A 17,536-nucleotide genomic window follows, 5' to 3' on the forward strand; every position below is an offset into this window, starting at 1 on the left:
TCACATGGCCTTCCTTATACACTAAAGTAAGATGGTAGCAATTCACAAGACCCTTCCTTATACACTAAAGTAAGATGGTAGCAATTCACAAGACCTTTCCTTATACACTAAGGTAAGACAGGATCAATTCACAAGACCCTTCCTTATACACTAAGGTAAGACAGGATCAATTCACAAGACCCTTCCTTATACACTAAGTTAAGACGGGATCAATTCACAAGACCCCTCCATATACACTAAGGTAAGACGGGATCAATTCACAAGACCCTTCCTTATACACTAAGGTAAGACGGGATCAATTCACAAGACCCTTTCTTATACACTAAGGTAAGACGGGATCAATTCACAAGACCCTTCCTTATACACAAAGGTAAGACGGGATCAAATCACAAGACCCTTCCTTATACACTAAGGTAAGACAGGATCAAATCACAAGACCCTTCCTTATACACTAAGGTAAGACGGGAGCAATTCACAAGACCCCTTACTTATACACTAAGGTAAGACGGGAGCAATTCACAAGACCCTTCCTTATACACTAAGGTAAGACAGGATCAAATCACAAGACCCTTCCTTATACACTAAGGTAAGATGGGAGAAATTCACAAGACCCTTCCTTATACACTAAGGTAAGACAGGATCAATTCACAAGACCCTTCCTTATACTCTATGGTAATGCTGAGTAATTCACAAGACCCTTCCTTATGCACCAAGGTAAGACGGGAGCAATTGACAAGACCCTTCCGCGTACTCTAAGGTAATGCTGAGTCTAAGAAAATGCTTACTCATTTACAAGACCCTTCCTTATACATTATGTTAAGACAGTGGGTCTTTCAGAGAGCGGGTGATTTAAATATTGAACTCCTTACCTGCCGTGAGGGGAACGGCCATCGTTGGGGTCAAAGTAAAGTGCTGCACCACCGCCGCCGTGAGGGGAACGGCCATCCCAACTACAATCCCCAGCATTCCAAGCCCCGGGCGCACGCCGGTGACGGCGTCTGACAGCGCCTGAGACAGTTAAAGCGATTTCTGGAGCCCCGCAGCACGGGACACGCTTTCAGAGAGCGGGTGATTTAAATATTGAACTCCTTACCTGCCGTGAGGGGAACGGCCATCGTTGGGGTCAAAGTAAAGTGCAGCACCACCGCCGCTGTGAGGGGAACGGCCATCCCAACTACAATCCCCAGCATTCCAAGCCCCGGGCGCACGCCGGTGATGGCGTCTGACAGCGCCTGAGACAGTTAAAGCGATTTCTGGTGCCCCGCAGCGCGGGACGCGCTTTCAGAGAGCGGGTGATTTAAATATTGAACTCCTTACCTGCCGTGAGGGGAACGGCCATCGTTGGGGTCAAAGTAAAGTGCAGCACCACTGCTGCCGTGAGGGGAACGGCCATCCCAACTACAATCCCCAGCATTCCAAGCCCCGGGCGCACGCCGGTGACGGCGCCTGACAGCGCCTGAGACAGTTAAAGCGATTTCTGGTGCCCCGCAGCGTGGGACGCGCTTTCAGAGAGCGGGTGATTTAAATATTGAACTCCTTACCTGCCGTGAGGGGAACGGCCATCGTTGGGGTCAAAGTAAAGTGCAGCACCACTGCCGCCTTGAGGGGGAACGGCCATCCCAACTACAATCCCCAGCATTCTAAGCCCCGGGCGCATGCCGGTGACGGCGTCTGACAGCGCCTGAGACAGTTAAAGCGATTTCTGGTGCCCCGCGGCGCGGGACGCACGCGGGACGCGCCCGGGCCAAGGGCGGGCCCGTCCTTGCCCGTCAGTGGCCGGTTGAGGTCGGGCTGGGACCCCTCCCTTGTTCCCGGTTCCAGTATTCAGTGTGGATGTTGTTGGGTTGTACGAAGTTATTCAGTATTATTGTGGGGTATCTATTATATATTGTGTTTTGTGTTTGCTTGCCTCCAGTATAAGCGCTACAGGTGTTAAGTTACTTATTAACATGAGTAAGAGGAAAGCTGAGGGTAGGCTGGTGGGGACTCTTGATGATTATCTAACAAGGGCAGAGTCAGTAATTAATCAGAATATATTAGCAGTGGAGCGAAGACTATCTCTAGAACCAGCCTCAGCGTTACCTCCTGCACAGCCTTTTGACGTGCAGGTTAACATTAAGAATATTGGGTCTGGTAATTGTTCCCTGGTGGATCAAGTATGTTTAACATCTAGGTCTGGGCTTACTGATCCTTCGTTAATTGTAAGTAGCCCTTCTAGCCCAGTTATGGTAACAACTCGGGCGAAACATAAAGTTACTGGTCCTAGAGCCAGAGAACCGCCCTGTAAGAAAAGAAAAGGAAGGGGCCCTAGTAAGTTAAGTGCCCCTAAGGTGCTCCCCGGTAACACAGGGGCTCAATCCTGTGGGAAGTCTACTGCCTCTGTAAGCACCCCACCATTGCAACCTATGACCCAGCAGAATTTTGAGCTACTATGCTCTCTTCTCAAGGAACAGTTAGCATCTCTTATCCAACCTGTCCTGGAAAAGTTAGAATCTGTGGTGGTAAGGCTTAATTGCACCGAAGCTAATTTGTTAAGTAAAAATTCATTAGCCGTATCACTACCCGAACATAATCCTAAGGAAGTGGCTAGCCATGTATGTGAAGGGGTTCTTGATGGTCATCATGATCTAAGCTTCCAAGTAGTTAACTCCCACGATCCCACAGTAATCAGGGATCACTCAAATCGGTCTATGGCCCCTCCCAACACTGTTGGTAGGCCTTTGACCGATCAGCAGTTAAGGGGGAATACGCTAAGGCCTGCTGCCCAAGAAACAGAGGATCCTGATGCGTTAATAAGTTTACACCTCCCTCCGGAAGCTACTCCCTACACAGTTATTCTAGCCAATGTTCCAACACTTCCAGTAGGGTCAAGGGAGTATTGGCCTAATCTCAAAAATAAAGCTTTGTACTGTCTTGGGAACAAACTCGGGGCCAGTAAAAGTTTGTTCGAGGAATTCAAAATGGTTAGGCGGGTAAAATGGGTTGGCCACTCTCCAAAGTCTATGGCAGGGGATTGTGTGGTATTGAGTTTAAGGTCCCCGCTATTGGTAGAACATATTTTAGAGATGGCCTCCCATTATGCTCCTAACCCCAATGAGATCATGATTTTACCCCTCGGTTACTTTTACAGACCAGCAAGGGACATGCTGAATAGACAGTACAGTGCCTCGCATAATTCTCCCCAGCAGGGCTTGCAGCCTATTGAGTCTATTATGTTACATAACCGCTTCACCGCCCTATCTTCCCTGGAGGATATTGACTGACTGAGGGTTGGTAATGCTCTCCCTGGGTCTGGGGTAACAGGGGGTTTAGTACCATCATGTCGGGTGTCACTAGTACAAACAAACCCATTGGCTCAAGGAGAAGAATCTGTTTTAATTTTAAGCCCCACATATGATGGCTTACCCAGTGCCTGTTCTGTCTCCCACTCTAATTTGGTGAACCAGGCAGTGAACAAAAAAATTGGCTCCCATAATGTTATCATTTCCTCTTGGAATATAGCCGGATTACATTCTAGATTGGCTGTACCCGATTGGGTGGTTTTTGCCGACCAGGCAGACATTTGGTGCTTCCAGGAGACCTGGTCGGTAGTTCCCTTATTCCGTGTAGAGTTTGTGAACTTCTTTAAACCAGCCGTCAAGGGTCCTAGAGGTAGACCGGTGGGAGGCCTGGCTATATGGGTACGTCAATGCAAGGGCATTTCAGTCGTGGAAGTTCCGATTGAAAACCCTGATATTCTGGCTATCAGGGTCACCTCCACAAGGGGCCTTAATATCCTCATTATAAACATCTATGTGAGAGGTCTTCCAGGTGGTAAATGTTCCCCGACAGTTCTTCTTTTGGAACAATTACTTTGTTCAGTGCCCACAGATGGTCATAGGGTGGTGGCAGGTGATTTCAATACATGTTTTGAGCCCCTGGGTGATGATGACGGGAAACTGTCTGAGGCTGAGTACTCTGTGTGGGGAATCACGCAGCTGGAATTAAATCCCATAAGGAAATGGACCCAAGCAGCCTTATATGTGAAGGGTCTATGCCTTGAAAAGGGTTTGAGGGCTGCCAATGGCAGAACGAAATCAGACAGGTCTGGGAAGATGACTTTTAACAATGGTAGAAGTGGGAGCAGAATAGATTATATCTTGGTTAACTGTGAGTTGTGGCCGGCTGTTACCGATATGGTGTTGACTGACAGGTTAGAAAGCGACCACAATCCCCTGACGTTGTTATTATCAGATAGTAGCTTCACTGGCTCCCCTATTGATGATGGTAGTATCGTGCAAGCGCATGCTATGTTGACTAATGATCAGAGAAGGGTTCGTTGGCCAAAGATTGCTTCTAATGCTAATGCACGGGCTGCCATTAGGAATTTGGTTAGTATAGCTATGAATAAACTGACTAGATGCGAGTCGGAGGAAGGGGTTAAGTGTAGCATCCCGGGTATTCATAGAGAATTATTTGTGGGGCTCAAATCACTTTTTATTAAAAGTATCCCTGCCATTGGTAAAACTAAACCTCTGAGGGATAACTCTCGGTATGATGCAAGTTGTAGAGAGTCTCGTAAAGCTTTATTAATAGCTATTAAATCTAGGCTACCAGATAGCATTAGGAGTTGTAGAATTGCGTACAAATCTGCCCAAACAAAAGCCAAGAAAAAATGGGATGAAACCCGTTGGAGCGAGTTATATGAGGCATGTGAGGGTAGAAACATGTGCCAATTTTGGCACCTCCTCAAATGGGGCAGGAACCCGCAGGATATGACCCCGGTAACTCATGTTGAACCTGAACAGTGGGTAAGCTTTTTTGAAAATCAGTTTAAGTCCAGGGATAGGCTAGAAAGTGTTACTTGGTCATGTAGCGGTGTAGAAGTTTTACAGTTTGCACCCAGTGAGGTGAAGGCAATCTTGAAATCTCTTCCAAGTGGTAAAGCCCCGGGACCTGACTGTATTCCCGCAGATATATTTAAGTAGGAGCAGGACCTATGGGTCCCCTATTTGACCATTCTAGCTAATGCCCTGGCTGGTGGAGCAACGGTTCCGGATTCTTGGTTCGGGGCAGAGATATTGCCGATCTATAAGAAAGGTGATCGCTCTGCCCCGGCCAACTATCGCCCGATTAGCCTTATAGACGCTGCTCAAAAAATTATAGCTCGTCTATTATTGGGTCGTATCCAGAGTTGGATTTCTGAAACTGACATTTTAACACCTTTACAGGCGGGCTTTCGGACGCATGTCGGAACCATTGACCAAGCTTTCAGGTTTACCCTATTATACTGGAAGGAAGTACATCTTGGGGGTGGCATGCTTTTTGCAGTCTTTGTGGACCTAAGGTCTGCATTCGATTCTGTCCCAAGGCTCAAACTGTGGGAAGTCCTTCGGGCGATGGCCATGCCACCTGAACTACTGAGGCTGTTGATTAATTTACATGAACACACATATGCCCAGGTTCGTTGGGGGAAACCAGGGGAGGTGACAACAAGATTTGAGGTGTCTAAGGGGGTAAGACAAGGATGCGTACTGGCCCCCACCCTGTTTTCCTTGTTTATTAATGGGGTTATTAATTATTTTTCAAACTTTTCGACAGACGCACCTCTTTAGCTGGTATGAAGGTCCCCCTGCTCATGTTCGCGGATGATACTCTCTTAATATCTAAGACGCGACAGGGGCTACAGTTAGCTCTGACCCGTTTCGAGTTGTTTTGCCGCGAACATGAGCTTGAGGTAAATGTGGGGAAGACCAAATTTATGGTCCTTCGTGGTGCTAGACCAGTAAAGGCTAGGGTCGAAATGGGAGGAGCCACTCTGGAACATCTACCTTTACCTACTTGGGGGTCACTTTCTGTGACAACCTAAGTTGGAAGTCCCAGATTGACCTCTACACCCTTAAGCACATTCAATTAGGTGGAGCCTTACTTAAAGAACATAGGCATTCCATAACCAAACCTATGGCTCCTCTGATTAAAATATACGGGTCTAAAATTCTTCCAGCGGTAATGTATGGTGCTGAATTATGGGGGTTTAGCAAATTGGACTCCCTGAGGGTGGCACAAAATAAATTTCTTAGGTCTGCAGTAGGGTTACCACAATCATCCCCACGTATACCCCTCCTATATGACCTAGGCTGTCACCCTGTTGAGGATATGGTGCGGTATAGGCCGCTGGCGCTATGGCAACGCCTGTGGACCACCCCAGAATTGTCCTTATATGCCAAGGCACTGTTAGAAGTCAAAGCCCTTGGGGGTTCTCATAGAATCAGCTGGTTTTCTGAAATCAAAATTACTCTGACTGATATGGGAATGGGAGAGTTGTGGACCAACCCTGAGACGGCTGTTTTCCCCCCGAAAAAGATCTTCAGGGATACTTATTGGCAATGGGTTAAAGTTAAGCTCTTTGCTTCCTTGACTGGTGGTTCCTTGACCATAACATATTTGGCTACTAAGGATGATTCCTTTTTTGAAGTGTATTGGGACATAATAACAAAGCTGCAGGACCGAAAACTTTATCATCAGTTCAGACTTGGCACCCTTCCGTTACGTTGTTTTACAAAAAGTTGGGACACATCGGGTAATGATAAATGTCCCCAATGTGAGGATATGATAGAAACTATTGACCATTTTCTCTTCGTTTGCCCAGAGTATATCCATCCAAGACGGCTGTGGTTGCGCCCTGTATGCCGCAAACTGGGAGTTAGATCAGCGCAGACTGCCAGCAGAATATTGAAGTCTGATACATCAAGTTTTGTGGTTACTGGTGTGGCTAAATTTATTAGTTGGGCATGGCTCTTACGGAACCGGAGGATTAGTCCTTAATTATCTGGTCCCAACATTGCTGAGACTTTCATGGTACAGGTTTTAATAGATCAAGTCATTGTAACATTGCACATTTAATATCTTTTAATTATTGATGTTTTTAATTGTGAAACTTATTTATCTGGTTTTTATGCTTACTGTGTCAATTTATATCTGTATATTTTTAACTTGTATATGATGAAATGTTAGAATGTCTTTTATGATGAAATATTCGCAATAAAGACTTTTTGACTTGACTTGTTAAGACAGTGTTTACTGAATAGTTTTGCGATTTGCTCTAAGGTTAGGCCAAATAATTCACAAGACCCCTCCTTATATACTAAGCAACTTCCCCATCCCCATACCCCCTTTCCCCAGATATGTAGGTTTAAAAAAAAAAAATCACCCTCTCTGTTCTCACTAGCATTTTATACGGGGACTTCCTGTGGAGACGACAGACCAGTTTTGAAGAGTCGAAAGCTACATGAACCCCCAAGACTGGCCCGAAGTCAACTGACCACATATCCCCAGTACTGATGACCCTCCACCTACTCCTGACGAGGCACGGACTGAATTCAACACTTGACGTGTCGTGCACAAGGGTCTGTGCAGTCCCCAGCCACCTACGGTCAGACCCTCAAAGCAGAGTCGCCAACCTTTGTCCAGATTCCACTGTTTTGGGGGCAGATCTGATTTTGCAGAAGCTCCGTCATCCGGAAGGGGCTTTCTCTGGAAGCTCTAAGAAGGAACCTTTGGTGGCACCAATGCAACGAGCTGATACTAACACACTAAATAAAATAGCGCATTAAGAAAGAGGCCAAGAAAGGGGAGGCAGATCTGGGGTCCCCTGGCGGGATGGTCAGAAAGGAGGGCTGATAGCCATCAGGCACTTGTGTAATGTGCACTGTATGGATTGTTCTTGGGGTTCAATTTTACATCTGGCCTAAAAATAACTTGATGAACCTTTCGCCATGAACTCAACACGTTTATAAGTATTTAATGAGCTTAAGATTAATGAATTGTATGTTTTGCGGTAATTTTGTCAAGTGATTTACTTCTCTGCTGGTCTTTGTGATTCTATTTTTAACCAATATATGATGTAATTAAACCTGCTGCTCTTGTGGAAAAAATTACAATGACAAATATTTTTTTATAAAGAAAGAGGCCAAGGACTCTTTGGAGACATGCCAGAGCCTAAAGCACGGAGTTTCTGGCCAGGACACGCGAGCTGGTCTTAAAAATAAGGTGCTTTCCAGAAATCTGACTCAGGGTGGAGGTGGAACTGTCAGAGGGGAACAGCCAGACATAGTCCCTCTTTGCCTAGGAATAGTGTCATGACATCACGTGTTCCTAGCGACAGAAAGCCACGGCTCTTTGGGACATCCGATGGAACCTACAGCACCAAACAATACAAGGTGTCCTATGGACCCCCCAGAAGGCTGGTGCACCCCAAGAGTCTGCTACTCTTCTGTAGCCCTTGCTCCGTTGATATAAAGCACCGTCTGTGTTTGTTACCGTAGTAGACTGAACGTGTAGGTTTAATTCGTTTGTGATCTTAGCTCATAAATTGAGCATTAATACATTTTGAAGCTCTAAGGCATTGGCACTGTGTCATTTCTCACTCAGAACAGTTCTGCACACATGGAACACAGTGAGGCTGCAGACCACCTCTAGACCCATCTTCCCAGGGGTATAAGAGACACGTGCGCTCAGACCCTACCACCAGGGGTACAAATCTCCAGATTTCAGAGATGAGCAGGCCTACAAGGTTCTCAGCCTTTGCTCCAGCCTGGGAGGCATAAACGTTGTACAACAAACACAACACCCCAGGCTTAATTTGTAAAAAGTATAAGTGCCAGGGCTCTCGTCAGGAGGCCACTGCAGCTTGCACTACACACTGCCCCGGCCAGTGCTGCCATTGATAGCCATTACACAACTACTAACCATCACACTCCTACAGGTGTGACAGTTCGGACTATTCCAGACACCCAAAGCAATAAGAATGGCTTGGACATGGCGCTAGGCGCCACAATGGCATTTGACAGTATAGAATGTCCATATTCGTTGGCCGCCTCGACTAGGCTGGGCCTCGCCCCTAAGTTCTCTGAGTGGATCAGGCTGCTCTCTATCAGGCTCTGGTGGTGAGAGTGAAGGTGAGTTGTGTACTGTCTAGATCCTTCCCATTAAGAAGGGGCACTCGACAGGGATGCCCGCTGTCGCTTTTGATATTCGCCCTGGCACTAGAATCCTTGGCGGCTGGGATCAGGGTGGACCCGCTTGTATGGGGGATCCCATAAAGGGCAGTTGGGAGGAACGAGTCTCCCTATACGCCACCAATATACTGTTATATGTTTCCAGACCATATTACTCGATAGCCCACATTTTGCACATATTTGAACTGTTTGGTAGCTATTCTGGTTACAGAATTAACTGGGCTAAGTCTGTGGTTTCCCCCCTGTCTCGTTGCCCCCCCCCCAAACTCCCGGCAAGATGCGAGGCTCCGACTGAATTAACAGGCTTTAAGTACCTCGGAATCTTCGTGAACAGGGATCAATCTCTGTTCCTGAAACGTAACCTTACCCCACAGTTAGACCGGCTCCAAACGGGTGTGATACATTGGCCTACCCTTGCCCTGTCGTTGTCGGGGAGGGCTGCCCTATACAAAATAAATGTCCTTACCGAGGTTTTCATATGTCCTACAAAACACGCCATACCCCATTCCTCCGGTCTTCTTCAAACAGATAGATTAGGAGCTCTGCACATTACTGAGACATCAAAAAATAATATTGGGCCTGGCAGCTGGTAGTGATTAATGACTGGGTGTATTCGGACTGGGGGGGAAATCAGCCTATAGGGTAGACCGAGACGCCATGCCCGCTAATAATTATGAAATCATTCTATACACCCATAAGGGAAGAGAGAGCTTCCCAAGACATACGTCTACTGTGGTGGAGTGCTGGACAGAGGCTGTGATTCACATGGGAGGACAGGATGTGCTGGCGGCCATGACTCCTCTTGTGTATAGCGATAGACTAAAAGAGGTCTCCAACTTGCCGGGCTTCTCGCGGTGGGCAAAAATAGGTATTGATCATTTGGGTGAAATATGGAGGAAGGAATTTGGCTTAACAGAGTCCCAGACACTGCACTATCATCAGCTGAGGCATGGTCTCCGCGTATTCATCCGAGGGTGAACAAGCTTACTGGCCTCCTCCCCCCTGCAGGACTGCCTGCTAGCCAATCCTATACCACACAAAGATGTAGCAGCGATTTATTAAAAAAAAAAACTCCACAGACCCTCTGGGCTCCTTAAGAGAGGCTTGGACTGACAACCTGGGCGACATAGAGGACGAGGAATGGGTAGAAGCACTCCAAAGTCCCGGGATATAGCAATCCGAGCACGTTTTAGGTTAGTACAACTCAAGATCCTACATAGAGCATACTAGCCACACACCCTACTTCACAAAATGGGGGCAGTAGATGCGCCTCTATGCAAAAGAGATTGTAGACAAGTAGGCTCCTTTTACCATATTTAATGGGAGTGCCCAATGATACAACGATTTTGGCAGGAAGTGACTACTATAATGTCAAGGGTCCTTTCAGTTAGAGTCCGAATTGATGCTAAATGGCTGTTGTTGATGATACAAGGTGAGGAAGACTGGCCCAGATACATCTGGCTATTTTTGGCACTGGTGGCGGGGGTGGCTAAACATAATATTGCGAGGAGATGGGGGGGCACGGCTCCCGCCATCAGTGACAGTATGGGAAAAGGATCTAGACTGGTGTCAGAGGGCAGAGGAGGTGGTGTATGACAGTATGGGATGGCCTAAGAAATGGGAGGTGTGGGGCCCCTGGCAAACGTTTCGGGAGGTGTACCTAGACATATGAGTGCCCACGGTTTAAAGACGGGTTGCCTCTATGTAGCAGAGGGGAGAAAGTGAAGATAATACCCACTGCCTGGTTATGTATGATGGTTTCATATGGTTTTACACACCTCGAATGCGAAGCGATAACTTGCCTCGATGTATCAGTTATGTACCTGCTTTGTATTGTCATATCTTACTCTGTACGATGAGCATGTTTAATAAAAAAAAAGAGTTTAAAAAAAGAATGGCTTGGACAGCAGGCAATAATGATTTTAATGTATATTGAACTAATGATTAACTGTTGTTGTAGTCCTCTCTAAATTAGCCAGACAGAGCCACCTCGTGGTAGAATGTCACAAGCGCCGTGTTGACAATGGAAACCACCAGCTCAAATTAGGCACTGATAACACTGTAAAATCTCACGTTCCCGCCCCCATGTTATCCAATCCCTCCCCCTTCATTTGTACTCCCTTCCCCTTCTGTTCCTCCAACTGCTTTAAAGAGTCGACGGTCACACTGCAGCCACAGAAGAAAACAGCAATACACGGCATCTTTCCGAGGGCAGAGCTTAGTAACGTGAGTAAGGGCTGCTGCACCACGGAGTGCCATGCTACTGACTCTCCCCAGTCCTGCTGGCCTTCCAGAGGCACTGGTTTGTTGAATGCCCTCTGTCTCTCTAGTTCTGTCTCACGCTATCAATCAATCAATCAATCAGGGGTTTATATAGCGCGCTACTCACCTATGAGGGTCACAAGGCGCTGGGGGAGAGGGGGCGGCTACGGGTCAGTCGAAAAGCCAGGTCTTGAGGTCCTTCCTGAACATGTGCAGGGTCGGGGAGCGTCTGATATTCACAAGGAGCTCGTTCCAGGTTTTGGCTACGATGTAGGAGAAAGCTCTCCTGCCGGTTCTGCTTCTGCGGATGCGGGGGAAATATGCCAGGGCGAGGTCGGCGGAGCAGAGGTTCCTCTTGGGTACTTGGAAGGATACTCTCTCGTTGAAGTATTTGGGTCCGATGTTGAGGAGGGATTTGTAGGCATGGGAGAGGAGTTTGAAGGTAACCCTCTTCTCGACGGGGAGCCAGTGGAGGCATCGTAGGTGTTGGGTCATGTGCTCATGGCGCGGTGTTCCAAGGACGAGTCTGGCTACGGCGTTCTGGATGGTCTGGAGTCTGTGCAGGAGAGATTTGTTGATTCCGGCATAGAGGGCATTGCCATAGTCCAGTCTGCTGGTAATGAGTGTGCGGGTGACGGTCCTTCTCTAGTTGGGGGGGGATCCACTTGAAGGTCTTATGGAGGATGCGGAGGCAGTTGAAACTGGTGGAGGCTACGGCGTTGATCTGGCGGTTCATGGAGATGGAGGAGTCAGGGATGATGCCGAGGTTCCGAGAGTTTAACTTCAGGCAGCTGCCCTTCATTCAGGCTGCCACGTTCTTCATTCCTTCCTGGAAACAGCATCTGGTGTCTTCGGGGTTTTTCGTGAGCGAGAGGATGAGCTGGGTATTGTCGGTGTAGGATACAATGCTGAGCCCATGCTGTCTGACGATGGCGGCGAGGGGGGCCATGTAGATGTTGAAGAGCGTGGGGCTGAGTGATGATCCCTGGGGTACTCCATAGTTGATTTCCGTGGGGTTGGAGAGGAAGGGAGGGAGTCGGGTCCTCTGAGTTCTGCCGGACAGGAAGGATTGGATCCAGTCGAGTGCAGCTCCTTGGATTCCCGCGTTGTGCAGTCTGGCTGCGAGAGTGCGCTGTGAAACGTTGTCGAAGGCTGCGGGGAGGTCTAAAAGGATGAGGGCCGCGGTGTGTCCCTGGTCGAGTAGCCTGCGGATGTCGTCAGTGGCGGCGAGGAGGGCGGTCTCTGTGCTGTGGTTGCTGCGGAATCCAGACTGGGAGGTGTCCAGGATGGAGTTCTCTTCTATGAAGGCGGTCAGCTGGGTGTTTACGAGTCTCTCGGTGACTTTGGCCGCAGAGGGGAGGAGAGAGATGGGCCGGTAGTTTTTCAGGTCAGTAGGGTCAGCCGATGGTTTCTTGAGTAGGGATTTAACTTCAGCCCATTTCCAATCGTCTGGACAGATGCCTGATCTGAGGGAGGCGTTGATGGCGAGTCCTAGTTCGGATGTGATGACGGTGGAAGATGTGCGGTGGACAAGGGTCAGTTGGGTCTCCTGAGTGGGTTTTCTTCGCTGTGATGAGTTCGACGGTAGTGGGATACCCAGGACATGATGGTCGGCTTATCGGCTGCAGTGGGTAGCGGGGTGGTGCTCGTCATGGGTTCACTGAAGTTGTCGTAGAGGGCTTTGATCTTCAGATGGAATTAGCAGCTGAGCTTGTCGCAGAGTTCCTGGGAAGGTGTGACGTCTGTGGATTCACAGGTGGGTTTTGTAAGCTGCTGTATAACGTTGAACAGTTCCTTGGCGTTGGTCGCATTGGTCTGGACTTTGTCTCTTATGAAGGACCGTTTGGTGTCTCTTATGCTCTGGTCGTATTCCTTCAGGGCGCTCTTGTGGTCGTTTCGTGCTTCCATCGTTTTCAGGTTTCGCCAGGCTTTCTCTAGGCGTCTGCAGGAACGTCTGGCTTCTTGAAGTTCAGTGGTGAACCAGGCGGCTTTCAGTGGGCATTGTTTGGCGGGGGTGCGAGCTTGTTGACGCAGTGGGAGACCCAGCAGTAATTCTCTGGCTGCGGCGTTGGTTTCAGTTGCGGCGATGGGGGGGGGTGTTGACGGAGGGTGGTGTGGAGGTGCTCCTCTGTGACTGCTCCAGTTCCGTTGTGGCGGGCTTAGGGCGGGTTTGGGTGCGGTGGTGGTGTTGAAGGTGAAGTGGACGCAATGGTGGTCAGTCCAGATGGGCTGGGTGGTGTGGCAGAAGCGGATGTTTGTTCCTCCCGCGAAGATGGGGTCGAGGGTGTGACCCGCTTTATGGGTGGGCGTGTTGACGAGCTGCTTCAACCCTAGGTTGGCGAGGTTGTCGACCGGTTGGACAGTGGAGTCGGGGTCATTGCAGTTGCCGAGGTGGAAGTTCAGGTCACTGAGTAGCTTGTAGTCCGTGGAGGTGATGGCGTGTGGTGCGGCGAGCTCGGCGATGGTAGTTGCATGGTGGGTGTGAGGTCCTGGCAGTCTGTAGATGAGAGTGCCACGTAGTGTGTTCCTGGGGCTTGTCTGGATCTGGAAGTGGAGGTGTTATGTGTTGGAATGGGGGTCCCTCATGCTGGATGTGGAGAGGCGGAGTGGGGTCTTGTGTGCGATGGCGAGTCCTCCTCCTGGGCGGTGTGTGGACAGTCCTTCCTCTGGATCTTGTAGCCGTCAGGAATGGCGGTGGTGAGGTCGGGGCTGGAGGTGGTGTTGGTCCAGGTTTCCGTGAAGAAGGTGACATCGGGCAAGAGGGTGTCAAGCAGGTCCCAGATCTCATTGACGTGTCGTTGCAGGGAGTGCACGTTGAGCAGGATGCAGGTCAGGGTTTCGGTAGTGTGTGCATCGGGCATTCCATCGGAGTTCGCGGGGGCTCTGTCAATGGTTAAGGATTTGCGGCAGTGTCTGCACGAGAACTGCCAGTGGGTGTTGTTTGGCGAGGTTCTTGCGCTGATGGCGTGTCTTCCGGGGTTGAGTGCATGGAGGGTAGTTGAGTCGTAGCGGTGAGGCCTGGGAGAACCAGGGGTCCTGGTGCTGGTCGCGGATGGGCGTACAGTAGGCTTGCCTTAGGCGTGCCAGCGTCACGACCGCGCAGCGGCCGCCATTATGTAGGTGAGGGCAGAGGGACAAGTAGCTGGGAGGCTGGAGCGGGGCGGTCAGGGAGCGGGGTCACGGGTGGACGTGGCAGTGGGAAACAGGGGGAAAAACAGCGAGAAGAAGGGGAAAAGGGCAACAGTGGAGGGGCAAAGTACGAGAGTACAACAGTGGGAATTAAAATACAAACGGCAGAGTAAAAGGTCAACAGTGGGGATTAAAATACAAACGGCAGAGTAAAGAGTCAAACAGTGGGAATTAAAAAACAAAAGGAAGAGTAAAGAGTCGAACAGAGGAAGTTAGACACAATCAGGCACAATGCAGCGCAAGTCTGAGGAAAACGAGACCAGTATTAGGGTGGATTCGAACCCTGCAACGGAGGGGCTGGCAGGTGGCACACAGCACAGCGGAGCTGCCGGGGAGAGTGCGATCCTGGGACCGAAGTCGGAGGTCTCACCACACTAGCACCCTCATTGGTTGAGGAAGATTTCAATCCAGCTTCTAGGCACTTCACAGAGAGTGGAGACATGGATCACTTGCCCCTCCCAGGTGAAAGGATGCCCCTCGGGAGTGGGGCACAGTCTGGCTCCAACTTTCACCTGCAATTCTCAGGGTCCATGGCACACTGTCTGTAGAGCATGAGGGAAGGCACAGGCCTGCTAACCCTGCACATGGATGCTGGTGAGAACGGACACACTACTACTGGGGCTCCCAGGGGGACCTGAACACAAACTCAGACCTCCCTCCAGGAAAGGACCCTCTCTGCCTCAGACTGGATTCTGCCCAAAGGCCCATCTCCCTTGGGAATCCCATAGACTGGAAACACCCATAGGGCAGTGCCAGTCATATATCACCAGGGCACTATGAGTTACCTGGGGAGCAAGATTCTAGAGCTTAAGATCTTTCTCCTATACTGCCCCTTCAGCCTGGAATCAGCTTCCAAACTACATTCGCTCCTGTCCAGACTTTGCTAAGTCTAAAAACTCTCGATGACCTAGTTATTTTAATCAACTGCTTGGCCCCGAGTTAGCAAAACGCTGAGATACACCTACGGATGTGAGTCGTTGCGCTATATATGAAGTTATAATGCCAGAGCAGTCCACAAACCTATACCCCACAGAGGGGCCAGGGCACACTTTATTTCAGCTTTATGTTTGTCATGCCGCTGCATGCACTGTCTCCCTCACATCTATAGGGGGACAAGAGGTGCTCACAGAACAGGAAAAAGTTGAATGCTCTCCCAACTGGAGGAAATACTCTAAATCAAGTCCAATCCACAGGCCGCAAAGTATCATGGGAGGAAGGAGCAGCCCACCTGCACATACCTGCCAACCCTGGCAAAATTTTCCCTGTGGTCCTTTATCAGAGAAGATAGTGGCCCCAAACCGCTGGGGAGGGCGAGAGAGAGAGAGGCGGCCTTTGGTCCAACAATGGCCCGCGCGCAACAAAAACGTGTACCCCAAAGAGCTCTTGGTATGCTCCGCTTCTCCTAAGCTCAGATTGTCAAGCAGCGCTTTGTGTCACTCTGAGGCAGCTGCTACACTGAAGCTTATGAGCTGTACAATTTACTCAACACTCGCTCTAGGCATCATGTTTTTCCCAATGGGCGCCATATCATACTTTTTAAACAAAGCTTGGATTTGATCTGAAGCAATCTATAGACCAAGGCCCGGATTTACAAACCTTTGCATCAGGTTTGCATTATTTTTTTGACACAGACCCGATGCAAGTCTACAGGTCGGATTTACAATCCAATACAAATTGTGATTTACAGTGGACTATATCCCAAAGTACTGCAGTGCAAGGTAACGCACTGCCTTGAGTAACTTGCGTCATGTAGAGGTTCCAGGAGTGGCGCATGGGCGTTCCCACAAAGTCACTCATGGGCTTTTGGCATAAATTTTAATCTACAAAGAATTTGCGCCAAAATCGTGTGCCTCGCTGAGGCAGGCGTAACAGGGAGAAATGTTTCATTTCTTCTCGTTTTTCCCTCTTTGCATGTGTGCTGCATTCTGCAGCCCCCATACAGAGAGAAATGCCTTCAAGTATAGTTTTTTTATACATGAAGGGACAGCATCCTACACAGAAACTATGCTGAACACAACACAGACACCCTGCAGTATGGTGCAAGGTACCTGCATTGACGTGTGGCTGCCTAAAGTGCGTCAACGTAGCGAGAGAGCAGAACCGCGTCATTTCCTTGTGAAAGCTGTGCTCTCACCCGTTCACGCAACACAGTACAGCAACTTTACTTGTGGTGCTGCACTGCACCAACTCTTTGAAAATGTGGCCGTAAGTACTTTGGGTGTGCAGGACCATTTCGTAACAAACATCGGCAAAGCCAGCAGAGCTCTCTTTTTTATAATGTTGACACAGAGAAGCTGAGGTTGGATGAGAACAACGATGTGTGTCGAATTTTTGAAGCTTGTGCACCTGAAGACAGCACTTTAGCTAAGGCATGGTCTGAACCCCAGTATCTGCACTGCAGGTCGCACACCTGACCCCGTGCCTGGTTTAGATCTCGGCGGACGGGTTACTCTGTCACAAAGGCGGCGGATATCATTAGATATAATGGGATTTATATTTCGGTGGAAGGGATATCCGTCTGCCGAGATATAATCAGGCACCAGGTTAAAACACTTTGTGGCCTGGCACAAACAGGTTTAAAAACTGTAACATCTGTTCAGTCATTCAAATTAAGGCCACCGTGCTTTTTTCCAAAGTACAACTGGTAAGTGTTAAAGTTAATAAAAAAGGGATTTAGAGTCCTGCATGACCGTCAATTAGATAATAATAACAATTCTAACTATGACCCGGCAGCTTTAGGTGTCTTCTTAGGTGAGTTTGCAGACCATGGAATCCACATGTATGCAGTGACGTCACCAAGGAGTGGTGCCCCCCCCCCCGCCCCCCCCGACCAGATAGCCCATCTCCGTACTTACCGCTGAGACGTCTGGGTGCCACGCGGGTTACTCCACCTTGTCCTGCAGAAAGAGAGGACATTGATTGACGTGTGTCCATCCCACACCTGACCCATGACCCACCTCACCCCAGACAAGCCTCATCTCTACCAACCTCCATGGTCAGGAGGTTTCCTTCGCTTCAAACCTCACCTGTAACGCTGGACTCCTCAGTACTGTACAGCGTAAGGTGTATGGGCTCAGTAATGCAGAGGG

The 17,536-nt window shown here is 49.1% G+C and overlaps 1 protein-coding gene across 1 annotated transcript in view; it reads right to left on the minus strand.

Annotated features, from left to right (window-relative positions):
- TAPBP (TAP binding protein) overlaps positions 1–17,536 on the minus strand; it is a 139,512-nt gene that overhangs the window by 12,675 nt on the left and 109,301 nt on the right. The window contains exon 8 of the mRNA XM_085622136.1: positions 17,303–17,344. Within this exon, the coding sequence (XP_085478262.1) occupies positions 17,330–17,344 (15 nt within the window). The 3' untranslated portion in view covers positions 17,303–17,329. The remainder of the gene's footprint in view (positions 1–17,302; positions 17,345–17,536) is intronic.

This window comes from Triturus cristatus, chromosome 1_1 (genome assembly GCF_964204655.1).
Source record: "Triturus cristatus chromosome 1_1, aTriCri1.1, whole genome shotgun sequence".
NCBI lineage: Eukaryota > Metazoa > Chordata > Amphibia > Caudata > Salamandridae > Triturus > Triturus cristatus.